General features: G+C 40.5%; 1 protein-coding gene across 1 annotated transcript in view; it reads right to left on the reverse strand.

Moving 5' to 3' along the window:
* The window catches only part of RGS6 (regulator of G protein signaling 6), a 588,233-nt gene that overhangs the window by 524,311 nt on the left and 43,890 nt on the right, over window positions 1–20,032 (reverse strand). Inside the window, exon 2 of the mRNA XM_049612524.1 lies at window positions 9,226–9,329. Within this exon, the coding sequence (XP_049468481.1) occupies window positions 9,226–9,309 (84 nt within the window). The 5' untranslated portion in view covers window positions 9,310–9,329. The remainder of the gene's footprint in view (window positions 1–9,225; window positions 9,330–20,032) is intronic.

A 20,032-nucleotide genomic window follows, 5' to 3' on the forward strand; every position in this document is an offset into this window, starting at 1 on the left:
TGTGTATATATATACACACACACATATATATATACATATATATATACACATATATGTATATATATATACATATATAGCCCATATATATATAAAGACTGGAAGGAAATAGACCAAAATGTTAACTGTGGTCATATTTGCATGGTAGGAATAAATGAGATTTGTTTTTAGTTCATATATTCTTTTGAAAATGAATTATTACTCTTAAAATGGAAAACAAGGAATTTTTAAAAGGAAAGAAAGAAAGTTGGCAGAAAGCTCAGCTGTACCAATATTTTACCATGTGAGTTTCAGAACTAGAAATGTTTAGTGATTTCTTCCCTCAGGTTCTCCATATGAAGAATAAGGCTGTTATTACATGAGGCATACCTCCTAGATTTAGTGCTATAAAATACACTGCCTCCTAAATACATCTAGGTTTTCTTATCACCAAACCTCGCTTACACAACCCCATCACCTAGAATCATTTCTTGGCTTTTCCTACAGAATTAAATTCTCCCCTTTCTTAAAGATGCAATTCAAACCATTTCTCCTGAAATTCCTTCCTCCTCTGTAAGCCCACCCTGTCAATACCAACCTTCCTATAATTAACTACAAACAACTTTGAGATTTCCTTTGTTTTTCTTTAAACATAATTCAATTTATTTGAAAAAAAAATTACAGACTTTAGAATAAAGCAAACCCAGCCTCAAAACTCAATACCAGTTATTTACTCCTTCTGATCCTGTTTCCTTGTATGTCATACAGGCTGACCGCCATTTGCCTAACAAGCTATTCTGCTGATCGCATGATTCAATGTATGCACAGTACCCAGCACTGTATTTGGTATTGAGTGGGGAGCCAATAAATCCTTATTCTCTTCCTTAATCTTGCACCAGCAGACTTGCGCTCAAGAAAATACTAAGGTAGTTCTCCAGACCAAACAAAAAAGGTCCCAGAGGTAAGCACAGAGCTGTAGAAAATAAAAAAATGAAAACAATATTTATTTTTTTAATGTTTATTTATTTATTTTGAGGAAGACAGAGAACACGGGGGGCAGTGGGGGCAGAGAGAGAGGGAAAGAGAATCTCAAGCAGGCTGTGCTCTATCAGTGCAGAGCTAGATGTGGGGCTTGATCCCACGAACTGTGAGGTCATGACCTGAGACGAAATCAAAAGTTGGATGCTTAACCAACTGAGCCACCTAGGCGCCCCAACAATAATTTTTTAGTAAATCTACATAACCATTATGTTTAGCAAATAAAACAAAAATGTTATAAAACAAAAATGGCAAAGTCTTGTAGGTTTTTAAAAATACAGACTATTCAATCAGACCATATCCCCAGGTGTCAGTAACCATCTTCCTTTCAAGAAAATTAGTAGATATACCAGAACAGGGACCCAGTAACCTAACTGGTGGGTTACCCCAAATATAAATCCTATACCCCCCATGAGTATTTAATTCATTTTCTTTTATTTTTTATTTTTTTTTAATGTTTATTTATTTTTGAGACAGAGAGAGACAGAGCATGAACGGGGGGAGGGGCAGAGAGAGAGGGAGACACAGAATCTGAAGCAGGCCCCAGGCTCCGAGCTGTCAGCACAGAGCCCGACGCGGGGCTTGAACTCACGGACCGTGAGATCATGACCTGAGCCGAAGTCGGACGCTTAACCGACTGAGCCACCCAGGCGCCCCTTTAATTCATCTTCAACGGATATTTGATTGGTTTATATCTTTTGATGTTACTCACCACAGAGGTGTGAATATTCTCTTGGAGTGAGTGTATGTCTAAGTCTATACTTATATCTTTGTATATTTTTTTCCATTCCCTTATTGTAATACATTTTTAGAAGTGAGGATGTGAATCAAAAGACTTTTCCAATTTCAGTTTTGATTTATATTGGCAAACAGATTTTTTAAAAAACAATCCACCTATCCCACAATGACTGAAACACTTCATTATTTTCCCTTCATGGATACCTGTTATTCTAATATTTCTTGTTCAAAATCCTGAGAATGGGGACCGAACCCTATGGCCGTGCAAGCTCTCTGTACTGTAAGGGATACTACAAAGACGTGTCGATAGTGAAGGTAATAAACTGCCAAAATGTAAAACCTTAGACTCCTTGGAATGAAATGCGGGGGAAAAACTGGAAAAATGAAATGAAGCCTTGAACACACCAAAGGCTTTCCAAATTAGAAAGTTATACTCGTGGAAACACATCATATTAAACCACACTGAGCTATTCTCGACACTAAAAATACCATCCCTTTTCATCTGCGGACACTGATACCACTAGTCCGGGACTTGCCCACACTCCTGCCTCCTGCCAACCAAGAGAATGTGATGGGGTGCTTTTCCTCTGGCAAGTCCAATCCTAGGGGAAAAGGAAAACAGAACAGTTGTTTCCTAAGGCAATAAAAAACCTTCGAGCTATTTAACGAAAGGAATCTTAAAATGCAGATTGAACAATTAAATTAGTTACCCAGAATACTCTCTGAAGTTAGTCCTTGGGTAATTTATTTAATGTTAAAAGAAAAAAAGAAAAGAAGCCCTAAATGTGCAAGAGCAAAAAGCATTTGTTTGAAACATCCTGATTTACCTGACTTTTTAAAATTTTGCTTGGGTTAATTTTTAAGGAAAATGTGAAAGAAAACAAAGAGGGCTATGAAACAATAAACAGGTGAGGAAACGTGGATGTCTTTATTTTAGATTATGAAAGCCCTGGCATGTGAGAACTGAAAGTATTTTTGAGATCACCCAGCTTAGCTAACCCCTCACTTCAAATGGCAGAGCTCGACTTACAACAGAAGCAACTCATGCGTGGCCAAAATGAGCTAGTGGTGTGGCCGCAATCAATACCCAGACACCCTGGTCTAGTTACATACTCTTTGTGTGACACTTGACTTCTCTACACACAAGGAGAAGAAGGGCAGGCAATCCAGCTCTACAGTTACTTGGTTCGAAATTTTGTTGGTTCCAAGAGACCTTCCGCCATTTCCCAGGTACAACCTGGTGAAAAGATACCTCCTTATTCCCCTCAAATCCACCCTACATCTTAGCAGTCACCAAATCCTGTTGATTCTACCTCCTAAACGTCTCTCAAACATACCACTCATCTACATCACCACTGCCATGTTCTCTTGGACCTAGCTCCAAGAGAACAGCCACTTGAAGTTCCCAGAACTCAGTTTATAACATCACAACTCTGTCCCTTTCCATGTGGTAGTCCTTATGCCTCCTACGCTTTTTCTCCCCTTCTCTGCCAGGTTAATTCCTATTCATCTTTCATGAATTAAGGCAGATGCCAAATCCCCTGGGCTGTCTTCTATGACATCATCATCCTCTCTCTCTTTTTTGTTTTACTGTTTATTTTTGAAAGAGAGAGACAGAGCGTGAGCAGGGGAGGGGCAGAGAGAGGGAGACAGAACCTGAAGCAGGCTCCAGGCTCTGAGCAGTCAGCACAGAGCCTAAGGCAGGACTCAAACTCACGAACTGTGAGATCATGACCTGAGTCAAAGTCAGATGCTTGACCAACTGAGCCACCCAGGCGCCCCCATCCTCTCTCTTGATATGGATTTCATGACCCTTCTACCTCCTTCATCATTCCTCGGCTCACCTCTACCGATGGCCTCTTGCGATTGTCTGGTTACCCATCTCTGCTCCATTAGCCCACGGGTTTTTTTCAGGGCACAGACCTTATCTTGCATTCCTAGCACCTAACGGTGTCTGGCACACAAATGATACTCGATACATATTTGCTGATTAGATGGTTTCTAGTCCTTACTGTGCCTTGGTCACCAGAATCTGTAGGTTCCCTGACTCTTGGCTGCGCTGGCCACCACAACTGCCTTCTGTGAATTCCAAAACAGTGTCCTATTCCCAGCGTGCTCATCAGGCTTGCCTCTTCCAAGCTAAATGTTTTCCCCTTCTTGCTGCATCCCACTGCCTGTGTAACTAAAATAGGACCACATTTACTTTTTGGAAATGTGCCTAAAGCAGCTTCTGCCCAGGGCTTCCAGGGTCCTAGAACATTAGGGGAAGTGACCTTGGAGTATCAGGTCAACACAAAGGCAAGACCCAAATTCCAGCAGAAAAGGAGTAAATCAGTAGAAACTAACAAGTGAAGGAAGCCAGCAATGACAGACAAGCACACTGGCGTTTTCTTCTTTCTCTAAAACTTCTAATTCATCCGTAACGCTATATATTACTGACAATATCCAGTGCTGCTGACACTGTTCCTGCTGTCTGTCTAACATACAATCAGTACTGCCAAATGATAATTATACAAATGTCTTAAATGTTACTAGCAAGCCAAAGAAACAGGTCACCACCAAGAAGATACTTTAACTGTTGAATGTTAAATCATCGCAACTAGAATTTTTCTTCTGATGCCTAACGACATTAGGTTTTATCCCCGTCCAATTTCAGTTACATAGGACTGTTTGAAATATTTCTAGAAAAGTTCTAAAGACCCTTACACGTGTCTACAGTCTCACAACATTGTTTGAGAATGAGAAGTGAATTAATCTATGATTAAAAACTTACAGAATGAAACTTTTAAATCATTGCAGAAAAGTATGTTTACAATATTTAGTCCAATCCCCTCACTTTACAGAAGAGGAAACGAAGCCAAAGTAATATTTTATTTATTATGTTGGTGGGTTGGTAGGCACACAGGGTTCATTTTATCATGCTTCTTTCTACTTTATGCGGACACTGAACGTATTCTTTTTGTGTAAGGAGTATTTTGTGGTTGGGAAGGAAGGAGGGAAAAAAGTAGAGAAGAGGAAGTCAAAATGAGAAACAGAGCTGGGAAAATGAAGTTCCCCATCCAGAGAACCAAAGCAGTACGTGTAGGAGCTAGGGCCAGGTACCCAGAGCTCTCTGCTCCCTGTTTGGCATCTTCCATCACACCATCCCATCTCCTGACCCAAGTCTGGGTCAAGTTAAGCTACAATTTTCTCCATCCAACTACAATCTAATTGCTCAGAGTTCTACCAAATCAAATCACCAGTCCAGTTGGAAATTTCTCAAGAGACATTAACACCACTCAGAGAACTAAACAAAATCAGAAAGCAACCTACTTGTACTCAAAAGAATTCTGGGTTTAAAAAAGAAAGTAAACATTTTCAAAAATCTTTAACCAAGAAGCAAGAGCACCAGCAAGTAGAATGAAGCTTTCGCATTACAAATGTTCAAAGTCAACCCAAGTCAAATCTCTGAGACTAAGCATGAAAAGCAAAGATCCGCCGCACGGTACTCTCACTTATTTAACTTATCCAGTGTCTGCTGAACCCCAACAATGTGGCAATGGTAGTTTGTGGTTGATAACATGGTGGTGGAAGGGACGCCGAGGGGCGCAGTCAGGCCACCTGGACCCAATCATGGCTTCACTGGGAAACTGCTGAGTAACTTCATGCAAGTTACGCACCTTCTCCATACTTTACTTTGCTCCTCTGAGGAGGTTACTCCTTACATGTAACTCCATGACAGAAGCCTGGTTCTTCTACATCTGAGAGATCTATAAATAATTATAAAATCAAAAACCCACTTCAAAACATTAACTTTCCCATTACGGTGCTACGTGTACTCTACCTGGACATTGTAACACATACTAAATAAGTGCTTCGAACCCAGATTCTCCTGAGAAAGAGTTTAAAACTCAGGTTCCCGAGACCCAGCTCAGACATATGAAACAAAAATGCCTTGGGGAGGGAGGGAGGGAGGATCTCTTGAGGATCAATATTGTTATAAAACACACCTAAATGATCTGACATCCAGCCAGTTTCAAATATCATCCCTATGTTGGGCAATTCAATGACCCAGGATCTTTTGGATCCAAGAATATTAAAAAAAAAGGTGAACAGGGTCTGGGTGCCTTAATGAATAATTAAGGTTTTCTTTTAAATAGATTTTTAATGTGACCAATACATTTTTCATATACACCTCCAATCCAAAATGTGAATGTGAAGGATGGAAAAACTAAATGAGAAAGTCTGTTCAACTCAATAAATAAATCATGCCTTGGGAAAGTACAACTTCTCAGAGTTAATGACACAGAAAACATGAAAAGAAAATGAAGAGTATTCTGAAGGTGTAGGCCTGAGAAACCCACCCATCATTACTCATATGTCAGAAGGTTACCACACTAAATGGCATTTAAAAGTCACAACAACGTTATGGACATAATCATCCCACTTATGACTCGGAAGTTCACCCAAAAGCTCCCATTTCTCTAGATTTGGCTTTTTAAATGTCAGCATGTGAATCAACACAACACAATGCAAGCAAAAACGTCACACTAAAAACATCTGACATGAGAAAGAAACAACCAGAGAAAGACAAAAAGGAAAGTACTATTTGCATAATTTTTAATGTAAATTTTTGTTGTGGACCTCTAAGAAAAGGCTTGGTCTTAGAGCTTACAACTTGAAAAAAAAAAAAAAACATTATAAAAGAGGACTTCCATAGTACGTACATGTCTTAAATTGACCTTGGCTGCAAGGTTTAATCTTTACTGACACCTTGAGGATAGTGTCCTACAATATTGGTTGTATTGGTTGTAGCCAATGGCTGGTCTATAGCACTGCGAGTAGAGAACTAGGTAAATACCCCATGACTGAAATGTAACCATGGCTTAAATTAGTCAAATTAACTAGGTTTAAATGATTCCAGGTCCTAGACCCATACTAAGCAATGCCTTCTTTCTTCCTAATAGATTGAACAGACGTAATATCCCTTTTATAGCAATTAACTGTTATGGCAAATAACATGAACACATAAATATCCCACATGCAAATTTGTCAAAAGGAAGCAAGATATGTTTCCAGTATAGAAACCAAGAGGCTAGTCGTCATATCTTTGAAGAACTATGGTAATTGACAGCTTTGTATCTAAATTAAACCAAGAGTCCCCTGCTACCACCTAAAAAGTGAAAATCAAGTTTGCACAAACCTGTAGGAAGTTTTCCTTTCAACATAATCCCAAATATTCTAGTAGAAAGGTGTTTGCATTGCATGACCTTTACATTTCTCACCAACCTTTAATAACCCATTAGTTTACAATCTCCTGAATAATACAAAAATATCTGTATTGTTTTCCTGTGTCTTAAAAAGGCAACTCACTGTATGAGCATACTTAAGTCAACGTATTAATAGTACCAATATTTAAACATCTTATAATTTATCTCCTTTCTCCAAATGACACTGATTTTATAAGACCCTAAAGAAAAAAAAAGATTTCATTAAGTTCCTCATTTACTTTATCTAAATGAATCTTCATAATAACCCCATGAGGTACTGTCCTTCCTCCCCCCCTTTTTATTTTTCTTTTTAAAAATGAAGAAACTGAGGCTCACAGAATTAATAACTAACTCAAGGTCACATCACTAGGAAGTGGTAGCATCGCAATAATTTTAACCTAGGTCTGATTCCAAAGCTCATGTTCCTATGATCTTGGCTTAGGGTCTCCCTGGCGTGGGGTGGGTTAAGACGGTAATGAGGAATACACATCTTTGTATTATTCTGTATGCCTCACCAATTTGTTAGCCGTGTGCATCTCTTTTTTCTTTATTACACCTTAATAGGCTTCTCTGTTAGAGATGGGTTACCTAAGCATTCTCTTACAAAGCAAAGGATGAAGGAATTTGATACTCAAAGCGAGATTAGTTTTGAGTTCTATTTTTATAAGGAAAGAGAAAAGTTCACCACATTGATCATCCAGGAATATCTAGTTCAACCTTACCCATATGATTAGCAGAGATCAAACACACAGTCTTGCAGAATACACAGAACCCAGCAGACAACTCAAATATTTTGTGAAGTGAATGAACATTAATTTTCCTTATTAATAACGTAATCTAGTTAGATCAAATTTTCCCACACATGCGAGCATTAAACGTGTATTAACAAGCAGTTATTCCCTCAAATTCAACATGTGCACGAATAAAACTTATGTGCCATATCTCCTTCCTTGAAAACATCCTTCCAAATGTCCCTATTTGAATTAATAGCATCAGTGTCTTGCCAGTGTAACCCAAAGTGGCTATGTAACAGCCATCTTTGAGTCTCTATTCCCTCCTAATTCTATATCCATTCAGTTTCCAAGACATTTTTAATTTAGACTCTTTAATTCCTCTGCTCGGTCCCACTCAATTCTGAGGGGCATTTCCCCTGCTAGATTAGTATCCTCCTTCTTTCTCACAGATACAGAAATACCACCACCACCCCCTCCCCCATTAAGCCTCCAGTCTACCATCACAACAATGTATCTGGCACAGTGGGGCAAGACTCATAATCCCAAAGGGAAATGTTGATTTTGCAACTCCCGGCACAAAAGTTGTTCATGATTAAATTGTCTGTGATTCAACATTCTAAAATCTGGCTCCATCCAAACTGTCTTCCCAAAATCTTACCTCCATTACTCCATGTAACTCACCTATGCCCAAGCTCACTAGCTCTGGTTACTGTTCACTTTCTCCAGCCCTTTGCCTTTGCTCAATGCATCTCGCCACTGGAATGTTGTTCTTTCCACTTTCCACATAAAGCAGTCCTACCCATCCTTTAAAATGTGAATTCAAAGACCACTCCACCAGTCCACACCTGGCCTCTGAGCCTGGAAGTAATCACTCCCTCCTCTGATTTCATATAATACTGTATTTGCACTTCTCTTTTGGAAATTAACACTTAGACTATTACAGACTCTGCATTTGTGTACATCTCTTGTCTTCACCAACCACAGACATCTAATTCATGCTTACCTCTGTATCTCCCACGGCATCTAGACCAGATCTCATACATACTATGGGTTCAAAAACAATCAGTTGATAAATGTTACACAAAGGCCTTGACACTGAAGGAGAATACGTCTCCATCTGCACCACTTAGGCAATCTCTGCGTTTAAAGAAAACCAAAGCGGGGGAGCCTGGCTGGCTCAGTCTGTAGAGCATGCGACTCTTTATCTCAGGGTTGTACGTGCAAGCCCCACGTTGGGTGGGGAGATTACTTAAAAACAAAATCTTTAAAGAAAATCAAATCATATTTTTCAAGTGTTCAATATCAAGTATGACAAAACCTAACTTCTTTGAATTTTAGAATTGGAAAAACAGAGGACATGAGAAGAAAATGATATTCATTTATCAGTTTAAGCAGAAAACATTTGTCAAGCTGTCAACCATCAGTCAACCCTACACGGAACACAAACACATACACAAGCAGCACCCCCAGCATTCAATAAGAGGCCTTACTTTGCGGTAGACTATCATGTTTGGAGAACTGTCCTCTGGGTCAGCAATCCCCACTGCTCTTTGATCCCCAGATCCCTGAGCCATCCCGGATGTCTTCACTCACACTGCAAAAATAAATGAATAGACCGTTAAGACATGAAAAAATTATACAAAGAAAGTCCTGCCATGCAAAGAAGTATCTTTTGGCAGGTGATATGAAAATAAAACATGATAAATTTCTCATTTTTCCGCATTAATTTAAGCAGTATCTTAAAAAAAATATCTAGGGGATAACTGGGGTCTTGATCCACATACATTCTTCTAATCCCAAAGCAACATGTTCTTTATTTTCAGCCCAGAATCATGTACCCTAGAGGTGAGCTTATGCCGTCTTAAATAATCTCCTGAGGACAGATGAAGCCAATCATTGTGATGTTGATTTTGTCTTACCAAAGCTTGCTTCTTGATTAATTCTATGCACTCAAATCTGAATATTTTACTAGGGAAATGCAAATCAAAACCACAAGGAAAAACCACTTCATACCCACTAGGACGGTCATACTAAAAGAGAAAAACCTCAAATAACAAATGTGGCAAAGGATGTGGGGAAATCTGAACACTTGTCCCTTGTTGATAGGAATGTAAAATGGTTCAGTTGCTATGAAAAAACAGTTTGGTGGTTCCTCAAAAGTTAAACATAGAATTACCATGTAACTTGAAAATTCAACTATACCCCCAAAGAACTGAAAACAAGTATTCCAACAAATATTTGAACACAGATGTTCCCAGTAGCACTATTCACAATAGCCAAAAAATGGAAACAGCTCAGTGTCCATCAATCGATGGATAAACCAGATATCGTCTCTCCCTACAATGGAATAAAGTTCATCCGTAAAAAGCAATAAAGGGCTGATACACGCTACAACACAGATTGGTCTTGAAAACATTATGCCTAGTGAAAGAAGCCAAACACAAAGGTCACTGCAATGGACTCGACGTTTATGTCCCAACAAAATCCATATGTTGAAATCCTAACCCCTGGCTTGATGGTATTAGGAGGTAGAGCCTTTGGGAGCTGATTAGTGCCCTTATAAAAAAGACGCCCAGAGAGCTCCCTCCCACCATATAAGGACAGGGCAAGAATAAAGTCATCCATGAACCAGGAAACAGACTCTCACCACACACCAAATCTTTTGAAGCCTTGATCTCCAGAACTGTGAGAAATAAATTTCTGTCGTTTATAAGCCGGCCAATCTAGGATATTCTGTCATAGCAGCCTGAACAGACGAAGGCAGTCACACATTGTAGGATTCCATTTACGTTAAATATCTAGAATAGGTAAATCTATCGAGTCAGGAAGCAGACAGGTAGTTTCCAACAGCTGGGCAGAGGATGGAATGGGGCCACTGCTTAATGGACTTGGGATCCCCTCTGAGATAACGAAACATTTTGGAACTAGATAAAGGCGATGGATGCAGACCATTGTGAATGTATTAAATGCTACTGAAATGTATGCTTCGAAGTCATTAATTTTAGGTTGTGTGAATTTTACCTCAATTAAGTAGAATGAATATTTTTTAATTTGACCTTTTTAAAAAGCCTCAAAAGATAACAGTGACAACATATGGAATTTTTGGGTAAAGAAGTTCAGTTCTTGGTATCACACTATATTTGCTGTGTGACTTCGCACAAGTTAAATATCTATTGGGTTCTCTTTGTTAACTTCCTTTTAAAACAAAATGTTGAATGCCTGCTGTGTACCCAGAACCACACCAAGGCAGCTCTCTCTACACTGCTCTCGTCAGTAAAATGTGAATTCTACTGAGTATTCACAGGTAAGGGTCTAATAAACTGAGTGTAAAGGTATCATATAAAGCCATAAAAGTCCTATACAAATGTTATCTCTAAGCTAAGAGCCTGCCTGGGTTATTTGCACAAAATTCATAGGCTTTTCATCAAAGAAACTTTTACAAATACCACACTTGACAGAAAAGGCCATTTCAATTTAAAATAAAAGCTCAGGAAATATTTTATTATAAAATAAGTTGGTACCAAAGGTCATTCCATAAAAACAAATTTGGGCAGAAGATGGGGAAGAGATAGGAATTTGTCATTTGTGCTAAGAATTTAAATGCCCAAAGTATACCGTTTGAATGTTGCGTGCTTTCTTCGTCATTTGTGAATTAAGATGCATTTTAAAAGTTAGATTACATGAAGAGATAAAGAACGTGCTCTTACCTCTATGTACTGTAATATCAGGGTTTCTGTGAATATAGTGTTACATGGAAAAGCTAATTATTAATTCCAATCAGTGGCTTTTAAAGTTAAATGAATAACACGCTGTTTTATTTTTAATGAACAGCTACTTATTTGCCTACTCCTTTGCCTCAATACAGAATACGACAGAACATGAAAAACAAAAACTGAGTCCATTTATGTATGCTCATTTATCTATGCAACAGAGGCATTTTGGGTCTCTGGCTTTATTTTTAAATGAACACTTGACTTTAATGACCATATTATCTCTCACCATAATAATGACCATATTATCTCCCTTGTTGTTATAACAACAAGGTTGGGAATGACCTAAAAACAATCCTGTTAGCCCTGCCTTCGCCTCTTCCTGGCCAATTCCCCCAAAACACACACACACACACACACACGCACGCACGCACGCACGCACAGAAACATTTCTAGTGTTATAATAGGCTGATGGTCCAGGACTAGGACTTTAGACTACCAAGTGCAGGCAGACAAGTCTCCCTATTAGGAATTTCAGTGAATCTAGTATATAGTAGAAAAACTTCTATTTTTGGTTCCTCTGGCAGCTCAATGTCATTCAACTTTTCTGTGTCTAGAAAGAATCATTGCTAAAATAATGATATAACCACTTTCAAGCCCATGCGTCAACAGATGTTAGACAAATGGGATGCAAAACCTACACAGGTAAGGATGTTCTAATTACATTCATTGACTAGGAAGCTAGGGCTCGTGACATTAAAGGGCTAGATTCTCATTCATTACAATATGTGAAATATTTATTAGTTTTTTTAAGTTTAATTATTTATTTTTTGAGAGAGAGAATGAGACAGCATGAGCAGGGGAGGGGCAGAGAGAAGAGGAAGGGAGAGAATCCCAAGCAGGCTCCGCACTGTCGGCACAGAGCCCGACATGGGGCTAGAACCCACAAACCATGAGATCATCACCTGAGCTGAAATCAAGCAGACACTTAACCAACTGAGCCACCTAAGCACCCCTAAAATATTTATTTTTAAATGAAATATGATAGAAATGAAATAGGAATAGTTTAAATTTCATGGTAGTGAAAACCAAAAACTTCATCTTATTTATGCTACATGTATATATGCACACAGTAAATAATTCAGGGCCTTTTATTTTAATATTTAAAGAACGTGAATGTTTTTCAGTACAAAACTACATTTCACAAAACTACAAAACTACACAAAACTACATTTCAGTAGAAAGAAACACAAAACTACATTTCGGTAGAAAGGAAACACATTAATGATATTCTTCTCCTAAAATGGCTTACAGCTAACCAAGGGAGAAGCTAAAAACGTGTTCAAGGCTCGATTTTTGAAAACTCCGAGAAGAGACAGACAGGTAGCACAGTGGTTACAAGCTGGAGTCTGTTATCAGACAGATCCACATCCAAAATTAGTTTGCACCACTTCCAAGCAGTGTGATCTGGAACAAGTTACTTCACCTCTCTGTGCCTGTGTTTCCTTATCTGTCACTATAGTCCCAGAATAGCGGAAAGCCTTCTGAACTGGGTGGCCTGGGTCTCCTACCTTGTGTGCAGTTGACCAGCTGTCAGAACCAGGTCAAGTCACAACTTCCCCGGATCCCAAGTGGACAATAGCTGTAAAACCCCACATCTCCAGTGTTCCTTCCAGCTCTGCCCTGGAACCTCAAAACTTTCCTTCAAATGCTCATCAGAATGTTCCGTACCACCTCTCTTTATCCTAGCCCATGTCCTCCATTTATGGCATCACTCATGCTGAGCTTGTCAAGGAATCACCAAACTGCTGGAGTGAAGCATCCTCTCCCAGACTCAGCATCCCCAACCTTGAAGCGATTTCTGTAATACCACCACCCACCACCAGGGGCAGTGGGACTCAACATCTCTTCTTGGAGCAACCGCCCTGAGCATCCACTCATAAGGTGGGCTGGAGATATGAAGATATGGTAGGCCCTGGAGATATAAAGATAAATCAGACACAGATGATCTCATTAAAGTGTTGAGAGTCCAGGAAGAGTGACAAACATGTCCACAGAAACAGGACGTCGTAATGTGTGGGTATTTGGCTATGCCGGCGCAGGGCAGAAGCTGGCAACTGAGATGACAGCGAAGGAGTCTGGGGGAACAGGAGTCTGGGGGAAGCAGAAGAGGCCATTCCAGCCTAAGGGACAACACAGGCATCAAGCATGGCCACGTGAAGCCCCAGAAGCTGTAGGCACCCAAAAGAAAAAAAAAAAAACCATGAGGACTGATCTGATCTCAAGGAGATTAAATGGGACAAACGTGGAGTGAGAAATAACAGGGCTTTGCACCTCTCTTCGTTTACTTGTTTATCAGGAATCTCCTCTACTAAAGCCAGTTCTGCTTGGGCAGAGTCTTTGTTGGTGGGGTTCATCCTGCACCTAGAACAAGGTGTGGCACACCTCGTAGGTACTCAGATATTTTTGAATGAATGATGGAATTGATAAGATTCTACCAAGATGCAGCGCACTCCTTCTGGAATACCCATCCAGATAACAAGCCACTGAAACTGCCCCACAAAGAAGGCTCTTTCTTGACAAAGACCTACGGACAGAATCACACTTTTCCCCAGAATTTATTGATATGGGCCAGCCCTGAACTCAGGAATCCACTTTTGGAATCCATGAGCAATTTAGATAAGAAGGAACATGTGGGAGGATGGAAAGTATAGTGAGGAGACACCTTGTCAATAACAGAACAATTGAGTATCTATGACTCAAACTGATTAGTAAATCTTCTGCAAGTTGGGACTGCAATTTACTCCAAACTTCTATTTCAGTTGTAGCTTGCAGTTACAACAAATGCCAGCTGTTTTCCTTTGTAATGCCAGCCTCTCTGGAGCAGCCAAGACTAGGGTCCAGCAGATAACAATGCTGAGCCCAGCAGGTAGAAAGACCTCCATGATGTGGAAAAGGAAGTGGCTTTGAAGTCAGACAGGAAATAGCATCTCAGCTCTGGCCACACCAAGACTGCCTTGGCAATTGAGTACCTCCCCCCACCTTCCCCCACCTTCCAGCTCTTCACCTGGAAGGTGAGAGTCCTCTACTTTGCAGAGTTGCTTTTGAAGAGGAAATCAAATAGGGCATGCAAATTCCCTAGCGCGGAATGAACGCAGCAACTGACCAGCAGTCTGGTTTCCAGCCACTATTTGGCCAAGTGAAATTCCCAGGCCATCAGCATCAGAATCATTGGAGAAACGCTTCCCCCACCTCAGGGATTCTGAGATGGAGCCATCAGCTATTTAACAAGCTTCTCAGGTGATCCTGACATACACCTAAGAGGCAGACCACTGCAGTGACACTCCAATGCCACCGAGATCACTGTCACATGAAGCTAAAATCCTTAAACATCCTGCCTGCCCTTCTTTGTGTCTAGCCCTCAAAACCCTATTTGGGGAAATATCTTGCAAGAGAGGTAATCAAAGCCTGACTGTAACAGTCTGAATATCTGTGCTACCAAATAAGAATTTCTGTTGATGTTATTTCCTCTCCTATTGTATCAACCTCACACTGTTTGCTTCGGCCCATTAAAACCCAATGGATTTTTTTTTCTGACATCAGCAATGTTAAGCACTTTGGGGAGAAAAAAACTTTACAAGAAGTGTGCTAGCTCAGTAGTACAAGCTTGTTTATATAGCTCTAATCTGACTGAGAGGGCAGGAACCTCCAGGGGGGAGAAGAAAGAACAACGGTTCTGAAGAACAAATACTTCTTTCTGTTATAGTGGTCTGCCAACGTGACACTTCCTATACAGACGAACTCAAAGTCTAGCTGCTCATTGACAGAGCGAGAGACGCCAAAGATCTTAAAGCAAGATGCGAGAGCTCAATCCTTAGGGGCCAATTTTGGTGGCAATGCCAGGCACCCAGGATATAATCGCTTGGTCATCTCAGGACTTTGGTTAGCATTTGGTGGTTCCCGAAAGCTGGTCCAAGGAATTGAACCAGACCAGCAGCCTCAGAAGCACCTGGGCTTGACTCTAAAGATCCATGTTCCTGGGTCCCAGGTGTCAGAAATTCTGATCTGGTGGGCCTACGGTGGCCCCTGGAGATTTATCATTTAAATGGTCCCCAGGTGATGTGAAAGCCCAGTCAGGTCTGGAAACCACTGCCCTAGATTCCATGGAGCCTGCCTTCTCTTCACCTAACCCCTTCACCCCATCCCATGCTGCCTACTGTCTGGGCAGCCACGTGGAGGTGGGGCTCCTTCAGACTCCCTTGTATTTAGGAAGAGACTGCACTGAAAAGAGCAAGGGTCCTGGAGTCAAAGAACAGGCTCCCAATCCTGGCCATGCCACTTAGTGCTATGTGGCCACAAACAACTTAGTGCTATGCTTACTTAGCCTCTCTGAGCCTTGGTCTCCTCATCTATAAAATGGAGTAAATGCTGATCACCGGTATCAGGGGTTCTCAGCCTTGTCTGCTCCTTAGAATCACCCGAGCAATGCGCCACAGCAACTCTTAACAGGTGGCTGTTATTATCCCCACTCTGCAGATGAGAAAACTGAGGCCCAAAGTTGCCAAAAGTAAAATAGCTTGTCAACCAAGAAACTAAAATCCAAACCCAGGACCGATTCCAGTGCCCACACTTTCCGACGTGGTCTCCAGTGACATCACCTATAGAAAGAATTTAAGACACAATTTTGTGAATATACGAAATTTAAGTATATATTTAAATATAAAGTAGTTAGCACCTATATATCGCATAGGAAGTACCTAGTAGTAGGCACTTCTGGTACATAGTTCAACTGGTACTTAGTAGGTCCTCAACTGATTTGTGGTTCCTACCTTCTACTTCCTAGTGCATCAGTGAAGCTGACTTCCCCCTACCAACCCAACCTTAAGACATACAAAATAAATATAATCCTCTTTAAGTTGCCACAGCTGCCTTACAGCCTAAACAAATTTTTGTTCAAGCTGCTTATAAAGATAAATATTTTTGCATTCCTTACATTAAGCAAAAGTCCCAAAAAATTAAGCTGGGAGGGAGAAGCGGAAAGTTTTTCATATAACAGGATGTGCTTGGCCTTGTGATGTGGCTCACGGTCCTATTGCTGCAATCACTGCTCAAAGTTCAGGTCCACCCAGGCATCGTCTCTCACCAGGGCTCTGGCCCCCACACTGCTCTGGACACCCCCAGACCCTGCCAACTCCCCATCCACCCTCCCTGCCTTTCTAACTCTTTTTCTATAAACAGTATGCCCACTATGTCCTTCTACCTTGTCTTTGAACTTTGACCTTCAGTGACCTTCATGGAAACCTGGCTTCCCCCAAGGACGTCCCCTCCCCTGGAGCCCAGTTGTTCTCACCCCACGTTTCTCGAACCAGGAAGTAAGGTAAGCATCGTCCCGGCTCCACATTGCTGCTTCAAGTGATTTCCCTCCTGTCTTCCTACACAAATCGCTGCTCTCGTGACACTCAGACCATCTAGCTGTGCCACTTTCTACCCAATCTCACTACTGTATCCTGCCTCCCTCCTGTTAAGGCTTCCCGTTTCCCGAGGACTCCTGCTTCTAGTTCTCAGAGGTTTTCTTCTCCATCCCTCACTCCTTCATCAATCCCAGTGACGTGAACATCAGAATCAAAGACCTATCTGGAAAGCCGGTTCCTCCATCCTTCTATTTCCCCACCTGAACCCTCTTCCTACAACCCTCTTCCTCGGCCACCATCTCCCACGGCCACGTGCTGAACCCCATCATCAGTGTGACTGGACCACCTCACACCCCAGTTCACTTACCAGTTCTTTCCAGCTCACTTACTCTGCATTCACTGCACACATTTTTCAAGCTTAGACATTCAGTCAATGGGACTCACAAGCCTTTACTCCTCCTCCTCGCTCTGCCTTCACGTTTTTCTCTCACTGGTCCTTTCATTTTAGCCACTCACAGTCACATCCTTGCAAATACCCTTTAACTGCCTCACTATGCTCTTTCTGTGGCAGATTTCCAGGCAAAACTCCAACATTGATGGAACCAGAATATCCACCACACAATATCCATATAATATCTGAAGACCCAAGCTCACACCCAAGCAGGTATGCTCTTTGTGGCGGGAATGAGAAAGAAATCACACAACCAGACCGACTGGCTGCATTTTAAATGCATGAGCACAAGCTTTAAATTTCATCAAACACTGCCCATCAAATCTAGATGTTTTCCTACCAAGTTTGCTCTCTGTTTGTCTCAAGTGGCCATCCCATACCTTATCTTTGTTCAAGCTGCACACACTGTTGATGGGCTCACTTCAAAATTCATTGAAGAAATGGAAGCCAGCAGAAGGCAGATCTCTCAACTTCGGGCACCCTCACCTAACCCACCATGTTCTTTGTCTTCCCTCCTGCTGCAATAGAGGACGTGTTGCTGTATTTACTAGAATGAAGTCACTCCACTCTTGCCTTTGATTGGAAGATGACAGCACATGCCTCCTTACTCATCCCCTACCACCACACGGGTGAATGGGGCTCCAGTATAACAACAGATTACAGCTCAAACACCTCCAAGACACAAACTCTCTGAAGACTCATTTGAAGTCAAGAGAGGGGACAAAAACAAGAACACGAGGGGAATCTGAAGTTCCTAGCAGCTACAGCTATAGCAAACATTAAACACAGCTCAACTCTTGGCCAATTTAAATAAAATCTCACACTCAAGGCCCAGTTACCTTAATTCCCATTACCATGTTTAGCTTTTGACAAAACAATTACAAGGCACACAAAAGGCAAGAAAAGACACAGTCTGAAAGGACAACCAATCATCAGAACCAGCAGAACCGAGGACTCCTGCTTCTAGTTCTCAGAGGTTTTCTTCTCCATCCCTCACTCCTTCATCAACATCAGGACACAGATGTTGAAGTTATCAGACAAGAAATTTTTTAAAACTATGATTAAGTATGTTGTGGGTTCTAATAGACAATGTAGATAGTAATGAAAGCAGAGAGATGGAAACTCTTTAGAAAAAGAAAAAGGTAAATGTGAGAAGTCAAAAACACTGTAACAAATGAAAAATGCCTTTTAAGGGCTCGTTGGGTCAACTCAAAATGGACAAGGAAAGAATCAGTGAGCCTGAAGGTCAATACAGACCCCAAACAGAAATACAAATCAAAACCACGAGGAGATACCACCTCACACATGTCAGAATGACTAAAATTAACAACACAAGAAACAACAGGTGTTGACAAGGATGAAAAGAAAGGAGAAGCCTCTTGCACCGTTGGTGGGAATGCAAACTGGTATAGCCACTCTGGAGAATAGTACGGAGGTTCCTCAAACAACTAAAAATAGAACTGCCCTACAATCCGGCAACTGTAGTATCAGGTATTCACCCAAAGGATACAAAAATACAGATTTGAAAAGGTACATGCACCCCAATGTTTGTAGCAGCATTATTAACAATAGCCAAACTATGGAAAGAGGCCAAATGTCCATTGACTGATGAACAGATGAAGAAGAGGTAATATATATACAATGGAATATTACTCAGCCATCAAAAGCAATGCAATCTTGCCATTTGCAATGATGTAGACAGAGTTCAGCAGAGTGTATTATGCTAACCGAAATAAATCAATCAGAGAAAGACAAATATATGATTTCACTTACAGGTGGAATTTAAGAAACAAAACAGATGAACATACGGGAAGGAGGGGGGGGGGGAGTGAAGAGACGGAAACAAACCACAAGAGAACAAACTGAGAGTTGACGGAGGGAGGTGGGTAGGAGATGGGCTAGATGGGTGATGGGTATTGAGGGCACTTGTTGGGATGAGCATTGGGTGTTGTATGTAAGTGATGAATCACTGAATTCTCCTTCTGAAACTACCTCATATTAGCTATTTAAAATTTAAATTAAAAAAATAGAAACCCCAAACTGAAAAAACAGAGAGAGAAAAGTAAATCTTCACAAACTGAGACAAAACGTCCAGGAACTATGATACGATATCAAAAGGTATAATATAAGTGTAATTAGAATACCAGGAGAAGAAAGAGAAAGGAGAAGAAATATTTGGAGGAATAACTGAGAACATTCCAAGGTCAGATACACACCAAACCACAAATCTAGAAAGATCAGATAACTCCAATCACTGTAAACTAAAAATATATATATAACACCAAGGCACATCATATTTAAACTGCAAAAAATCAAAGACAGAGAAAAGATCTCAAAAGACATCACAGGGAAAAAAAAAATCTTACCTACAAAAAAACAAGAATAAGAATTATAGACATCTTCTGAACAGAAACCATGCAAAAACAAGAGAGTGAAGTGAAATATTTAAAATATTGAAAGAAAAAACATCAAACTAGAATTCTACATCTAGTGAGATTCTTCTTCAAAACGAAGGACAAATAAACTTGCTTAGACAAATAAATAATAAGTAAGTTTATCGCTAGCAGATTTGCCCTTCAGGAAATGCTAGAAGTTCTTCATACAGAGGAAATTACTGGTGTCAGAAACTCGGATCTACAAAATAAAGAGCAAGCCTTAGAGAAGAAATAAAAGGAAAATAAAATATTTTATTTTCTTATTCTGAATTGATTTAAGAGAAAGGAAT

Source organism: Panthera uncia, assembly GCF_023721935.1.
Source record: "Panthera uncia isolate 11264 chromosome B3 unlocalized genomic scaffold, Puncia_PCG_1.0 HiC_scaffold_1, whole genome shotgun sequence".
NCBI classification, from domain to species: Eukaryota; Metazoa; Chordata; class Mammalia; order Carnivora; family Felidae; genus Panthera; species Panthera uncia.